The 8,014-nt window shown below is 36.1% G+C and overlaps 1 protein-coding gene across 1 annotated transcript; it reads right to left on the minus strand.

The window, feature by feature from the left end:
• Positions 1-1,394: 1,394 nt before the first annotated feature.
• On the minus strand, positions 1,395-7,518 carry LOC131147703 (10 kDa chaperonin, mitochondrial-like). Its single transcript, XM_058097231.1, has 3 exons — positions 7,146-7,518; positions 6,163-6,302; positions 1,395-1,663 (listed from the first exon to the last, which is right to left on the minus strand). Exons 1-3 carry the CDS (start codon positions 7,248-7,250, stop codon positions 1,615-1,617), a joined length of 294 nt encoding a protein of 97 aa, XP_057953214.1. The 5' UTR covers positions 7,251-7,518; the 3' UTR covers positions 1,395-1,614.
• Positions 7,519-8,014: the final 496 nt, after the last annotated feature.

An 8,014-nucleotide genomic window follows, 5' to 3' on the forward strand; every position in this document is an offset into this window, starting at 1 on the left:
CTCAAATGTCAAGGAAGGTTTATAAAATTTTTGAAATCTCAACATAGGTTTTTAAAATTTTTTAAATTTCAGGAAAGGTAAATATGTTTTGGCCAAATTTAAAGAAAAGATCAATATTTTTTGCCCAACATTTTAAATATTAGGTTACTCCACAACCTCCTAAAACATTCAAAATGTCAAATCAAACACTTGAAGTAGGTCAATATCATTCAAGTTTGCACTTTGCACTTAGTTTAAAATAACACTGTTCAAGTTCTATTAGCACCACCTATTAGGTTTCAATCTCAAGGGACATAAGTGATCTTTTTCATAGAAAGAACGTCTATGTTTTTCTAACAAAAGTAAGTGAACTAAACAATTAATGGCAAGATATAAAAAAAAAAAATGTGGAAGAGAAGGAGAGGAGGGTGGAGATGATATTCTTTTCCATGTAGAAAATTTATAGCTTAAGTTCAAAGATACCTCCAAATCAAAGCTTCAAAACTCAAAACCGAATGTACCGGCAACAATAATTAAGTTTGAACGCAGGGCTCAATAATAGTTTGATGCCTAATCTCCAGCTATTGTGGATGAAGCTATTTCTCACAACCGCAGAATGTCAAAAGGATGAAAAGTAACCATTTAAACAGTCAAATTACAAAACAATCAGTTCATGACATAATTACAAGAAGTTGCTAACACACTATCGAAACATGAATTAATACAAAGAGTTTGAAAACATACTTCTTCGTTCCAAAATGCTAAATCTATCAATCTAAAGTTTTAATTAATATCTTTCACAGAACATAACATTTTATTAGTTAAAAGTAACAATCATCACATATTAAATCTACTTTTATGGTTATTAATTGTTCCACGACATTAAATTTCTTCAATGTCCTCTCCAAAATATACTACATGCGACATTACCTTTTTTTTTTAACCCATATATGTTTTTTGGCAAACCCTTAATGTTTTACATTTTAGAGCATATGCCATATTGCAAACCCCTTCCACTTCCACGTTACCAAAACGTTCCAACCAATCTAAGTAACGTTGGTTCATGTTAACCATGAATGAATAGGTACCTAAAGCAGAGATCTGTGCTTTCACAGCCTATAAGAATGAGTCTTCTGAACTTTTGGCCTTCCATCAGCACCACTGAGTTCTAAAATCCAGCAATTTAACACATTGCGCATAGTATCGAATTATGTTGTATTTAACAGTAAAGGCCAACTCGCCCTTATTTCACCTTACCTTACCCATCTCATTTCCCTAATGATATTCACTGACTTAACAAGCTAGGGGTTTAAACTGAAACCAGTAAGAGTTGCTTCTCTTCATCTAGTTCACGGTATAATTTAACCATAAAAAGAAAAAAATATTGAATAGCTGCAAATAACATCGTTGAAAAATAGATGAACCACCAAGGAAAAACTTAAATTACTTAAGGAAAAGAAGCGTTATTCCAAAACTCTCCTGCATGCAAATTTTCCCATAACAAACATCTCAAATTTGTTGGCTTTTTTTCCTAAGACAAAATTTCACGAGTTCTAATACAAGCATAATAGAACAATTTCCAGCCGCAACAACAACAAACTAATCATCTGACAACTGAATGAGGAATTTGGAAAATTAGTCATGGAGTGTTCCCAATATATCATCATCTCGATAAAGACGATACCTGAAAGACGTTAAAAACAAGAAAACAAAAATGACATCAGTATTCATAAAAATAGGGTGTTTGCACCTGTTTTGAAAGCTTCCAATGGAGGGGTCAGACAAACATTGGTCAAGGACAGTAATTTAATTAGAAAAAAAAAAAATAGCTGGTGAAATCGTTAATCAACTCTCAGGGAGGTATAAAAATGGACTACTTGGGACTTGGACGAAACAAATGTCATGAAAAAAGAATATTGCCTTCTTCTATCGACGTTAGTGTTGTAACAAATTATTTATTTTTCGGACAAAAAACAACTACCTCCTGAGATGTGTACATTACTATTTACTACCCTTTTCATGCCACTTCCATTAGTTACAATTGTCATCGCTGATAAGGATAAAAACATCCATTTTATAACACAAGCCTGCCCATTTGTGCCATGAACCCCTCAGTGAACATCACAAAATTTAAAAGGATACTAGGCACTGCTCTTTTAAACTCCCATTGAGTCCTCAATCCAGCACACTAAGTAATGGAAATTTCTATTTGAGCTTCCAAACAAAAAAAGAAAGGCTTGCCTAGTCTCACCTCTTCTCAATTTCTGGTGCGATTCTCTCTGTTTTGGCTACCACTATTAGATCAAGGGTTCTGATCCCCTATAAATCACTTCAGGCCCAATTTGTATCAAGCATAGAATTGTGGCACAGTGGAAGGTTTGACCATCTTCTTCTTCTTCATTTTTATTTTGGTTTTGTTTGGGAGGGGGAAGGGGGTTGCTTTTGTTTATCTCAGCAGTAAACGAGTTCAATGAAAAAACTTACCAATGTCAGCATGTCGTCTAATTTGAGACATGCAATTTACTACATTTCTCCCTGGAAGCTGCAGTCAAGGGAGCTAAGTTACTGTATACTATAATCTGTCAGACAGCAAACCATTTTGGGTGTGCATTTCTCGTTAGTGAGGTTTTGGGGTTTTTGGAAGAGCTTAATGGCGCTGTGTGATTTTTGCCATCCTGTGGACCCTTTGGCTTGAGAGGAATTTGAGAACTCTCAAGAATCATTCGACCTCTCCCAGCTAGTCATGGAATACAGTAGCATTCGTTGTGTCTTCATGGGCCCCCTTTCACTCCACTTTTTTGGGGGTTGTTGTTCAGCCTTCAAGAGATTGGAGGGCAGATTTAGCATAGTATGATTATATTTTTTCCTTTGCTCTTTGAATGTTTGCAACTTGTTCTTTTGTTAATATATTTTTCCTCTTATCCAAAAAAATGATCCTAATGTCACTTGAGCACCCAGGGCAGTACCTCTGACAGCACTGCTGTTCGGTGCATTCAAATTGAGCCCAATTCTAGAAATTTTAAATGTGCTAACTCTTCCCTTTTGAAAAGCACTGGAGCAAAGTAGTTTTCATTTTGGTGCTTTAATTCTGGTCATTTCAGAGAGGAATCTATTACATGAATACAAAAATATATACATAGCCCAGCCTAGTCTGAGGCTCGAAATTCAGCTTAATTATATGTTATGCCTCAGTTATGTGTTTTTATAATTTTAAATATATTATTCTCGAATCTGAACAGAGCCAAGCTCAAGCTTGACAAACTCCTAGCAACCTAAGCTTGAGCACCCTTTTCAATCTCAAAATGAACATTGAGCATAGCTTAAGCATAAATAATTTAAGCCAGGCAAGCTCGATCACCCAATTACTTGGCCTAGCGTGGTTTATTTCCACCCGCATGCAGATGAATTAGAAACCTGTGCTCTACTAATTTCCTTCGGCTCATGTTTGTAATTTTTCCTCAATCTTGTCATGTGTCCTGTACTTTTATTAATAACCTCTCCCTCTATGACCAAAAAGGACAAAATACACCATCAGCCACCGAGTGTTATTGGAAATTTCAGTTGAGAGAGTTGTCCCATGAAGGAGAGAGTAAAAAAAATGGATTATATATACATGGTTAGGTCCAAGACCTAATGACTTAAAACCTTTTTTGAGTCAAGTTGGGCCCAACATATCAAAGGGTGTTGGTCACAGGCCTTTCTCGCAAATCGCAAGCAATCTTTTAAGTGGGAACCCATACACAAGTAACTAAGGAGAAATAGAGAAAACAAGAGGTATTGACTTCTTCCCAAAAAGAAGTGTTTTTTTTTAACAAGCACATTTTAGGTAGGTATTTGAGGCATATGGGTTTGCTCTCCATTCTTCTCATTGACAAGGGTGTTCGGTGCTTCCAAGAAGTTGGGATTTGTTTCCTTGGGAGTGGGTTCATCACTTCATCAATTTTGTAAGTTCAAAGGTATTTTGTATTTCTTGTAGAGGGATGTTCTTGTGTTTTCGAGGTTTAATTGTTGTGGACCTCTTGTAGTCCCCATTTTCATTGGTTAGTTGACCCAAGGTTGGTGCCCCATGGTTTTTCCTTGCTTGGCCGGTTTTCCATGTAAATATCAGTGTTTTAAATTTCTCAGTGAATTGCTTTTGCTACATCTATTGTTTTATTGGTTGTTTGTTATTTTCTGAGCTTGTGTTATTAACATAGGTTGTGTGGGGAAGGAAATACTAACAACAAGGTGCCAACAAGGTGTTTAATAAAATTCCATAGTAAGCTATGATGGTGAATACAAGTAGAGTGGAAAGCTAAGCCACCAATGGCAATGTCACAATGTCACCTCACAAACACAAAGCAAATTATTCTCCATCATCAGCCATCATTTACACCTTGGAAAATTAAGGCCTCTGCCATTCTGTAGCTAGAATTTTTTGTGTGCACGCTTGGATATGGAGAGAGAGAGAGAGAGAAATTGCAAAGGCAAGAAAAGGGAAGAGAAAAAAAAAAAACCAGAAAGTAGAGAAGTGAAAAAGAAAGGTGCTAAAACAGAAAACAAAGACCAAGGCACAAGGAAATATTGAAACAATTCTTGCAATGAGAATTAAGTCACAAAGAAACAATTCTTGTCCAACTTACATAGCATGCACGACTTGGAGTTCAGACTTTCGGATTTGAATTTGAGTGGATCTAGATAAAATGTAATATAAATTATATTGAATTTAAATCCACACAAATCCAAATCCAAGGTCTGAAATTCATTCTCCAAAGCATGGGGTTAAGGCACTTAAATCACCATACACAAGTCCTATGCCAAGTAAGGTTGGACAAGACTCACAAGCAATCTAGTCATAGAATTCCCAGGGAATACTCCCAAAAAGTGCCAATTTGGATGATCAATTTAAGCATCTAGTCACTTTTTTTTTTGTTTTATAAGCAAGAGTGTGACACAATGAACACCAAAAGGGCAAAACCCAAGTAAAAGGCTGCAAAGGGGCAACGTATCTACAAAATTTCCAAAAAAAAATTAGGAGGGTGAACATATTCTCCTTCCATGCAAAAAATAAAGCCTTTACCAATCCCTCATCAGGTTTCTCAATTTGCAAACTGAACCCCTTCAAAAACCTCTACAATTCCTCCCCACCAAATGGCACATATAATAGCATAAGGAACAAGTATCTTCATGCCTAACACTACTCTATCATGCCACATATTTAGGTCATCCAATAATGAACGTGTTTGCACACTTATTAGAACTCTGGTGGCTAAACATCTGTTTGAAGAAAAATAGGAGCATTTCCCCCCCCTAAGAGAAATTCATTCATTAGAAAAAAAATTAGCTACAATCTTTGGAGGATGAGACATCCTCCAAACAGCTAAAAAACAACTACAAAAGTGCTCTCCAGTAGCAGCATTTTTTTAATTAAAAAACTTCTGCAAAGGCTGTGATATTCTGATATTACAGCAACTTTGCACAGCCAGAAGTCAGGCATCCATGCCAATCTTGCATAACCTAGATTTCTGCTCGTGTGTTAGCTATTGCCCAAAAAAACCAACTACGGCAAAAGCCATTAGCTGCATTCCTAAATGATAAATATTGTCCACAATAAGTGCATTAAATAAAAAGCACTGAAGTAAGAAACACTGTTAAGTTGTGGTTCATATTCAGAGGACATACAATCGAAGGTTGTTAAAAATTGGAGGACTTAGGGGCACACCCTCCATGCACGAGACCTCTTTACTTGATTAAACTAGTTAAGGAAGGGTGTGTTGGGAGGTGTGGAGGAGCAAAGCCCCCTGCGGTATTATACAGTATGTTTGAGGCGGGGTGCAATGTAACTATATATCATATGAGAGTATTTTATATTTTTAGGGTTTTCATATGAGGCTATATATACACATTATAGCCAAGGGTTAAAAACCAAAGACAGTTTTTCATTTGATAGTGAAAATTGCATAGAGACTCTAAGGACGTAGGCACATTACCAAACCACGTAAATTCGTGTTCTTCTCCCTTTTGATTTTCTCTAATTTTCGTATTAATCTTAGGACGTAATTTCACAACAACCGCATTGCCCATACAAGGATAGAATGATAGACAAATAATATATATGCATGGATGTTACCTGCATGTACAATGGCTATTGAAGCCATATAGAATGTTATCAATGGGAAAACAGAAAAGGGAAATTGAGCTTACTCTTTATCGCCAAGCTTCACTTCAGTTCCTCCATATTCAGGCAAAAGAACTGTGTCCCCTTCCTTTACACCAACAGGAATTAGCTTCCCATGATTATCACGACTTCCAGGACCAACCGCAACAACTTTTCCAGAATTAAGCTGGACCATCAAACGCCCAGAAGTAAGAAAGTTGACCAAAAACAAAATAAATCAAACAGCTACTTGCTATCGTAACAAAAACAATATTTTCATCCGAACATTATGCTCAACTGAAATGATGAAAAGAAAAACAAACAGAAATGTATAACAAAAGCAACAACTATGGGCAAATAAATAATGCAGCCTCACAATTACAAGATAAATTTTTAGCTATTGTCCAATACAAATTTTCCCCCAACTAAGGCATTGTCAGAAGAAGAATAATACATTGAAGTGGTTGAATATATCAGAAATTCAGCAAATCAACGAAAGAAACACAACATGATAATAACTCCCATGAAATATTTCAATGGCACTATATACCCAAATTCTTTCTTAAAAGGAAAAGTAAGTTCTTCGTTATTTTTTTCCGTTTTAATTCAAAAATACAACAAACAATCACTTATTGTCTTCTGTTTCGTAAACACAGGAAAAGGAAATACATAAAAATAGAGAAAAAACCTCCGACCTGAACCGAGCTTCATACGAAAGTTTGGCTGAATTCTTTTGATATTTCCATTTCTAGTTTGAGAGAGAGAGAGAGAGAGAGAGAGAGAGAGAGAGAGAGAGAGAGAGAGAGTGCAATACAAAAGATTCAAAACTTTCTTTATGTTTTCCCATGATTTATTCTGTTTATCTCGGAAACCAAACGAGGGAGTAGACAAGCAGAGATCAACGCAAAAACAAGAAATGTCAACAAGCAGAACCACACTCAGAACAGAGAACAAACGGAGCTACATCAGTTCTAGAAACATGAAAAGACCGAGTAATATTGCTAATATCAGAAGGTTTTTGAAATTTCACCTGCGCGGATTTCTCAGGGAGTAGGATACCAGCGCTAGTTTTGGACGGAGGAACGATCTTCTCAACTAGAATGCGATTTAAGGAAGGAATCAAACGCTTCGCCATTGGAAGAGAGTACAAACTCAACACGCAGAGACACAGTTAGAGAGACTGATGGAGGAGGAGAAGCTGAGCGTCGTGCCGATGTAGGAAATGGGATGACTTAAAAGAGTACCCAGATGGCGTCCAGAAGCTTCGGCTCATTGGATTTTTATAGAGGAGGATGTTGCGACCGGAGAGATTAGGGTTTAGGGAGGATTTAAGGATTGCTAAAATTACGAATATGCCCCCGTGGTGCTTTTGGGATGGTCCGAGCCCTGAGGTTTGGCGCCTTAATTAATCTCAATAGTGTTCAATATTTAAAGGAGTATGCAAATTAGTTTTGGTGCTTTGGATTGGTTTAGGGCCAATTCTGTTGTGGTATATTTTCAAACCCTTTTAGGGTAAAATAGTAAAATACCTTTTTGAAACTTAGTAAAATGATAAAAACTCTCATACATGTGAAAATGCAAAAATGCAATTCTAGTTCATGGTATTTCTTTTTATGATCTAGTTAATATATTTTAGTAGGGGCCATTGGCCCATTAATGATATAAATTATTTGTTGTATTATAGGTTAGCTAAAATTTATATGCAATTAGTATTTCACATGTTTTCTTGATGCAAGGGTAGGGCCATAAAGTTCAAGCCTTAGTTTCACTAATATGGTATTTCTTTTTAGACTCTAGGACATCCATTTTAGTATGAATCATCCACATATTTGGATCATCTATAATTTAAATTAATGTGATAGTAGTTATAAGTGTTTTAATATGTGATTCATATATTAA

Source organism: Malania oleifera, chromosome 2 (genome assembly GCF_029873635.1).
Source record: "Malania oleifera isolate guangnan ecotype guangnan chromosome 2, ASM2987363v1, whole genome shotgun sequence".
NCBI lineage: Eukaryota > Viridiplantae > Streptophyta > Magnoliopsida > Santalales > Ximeniaceae > Malania > Malania oleifera.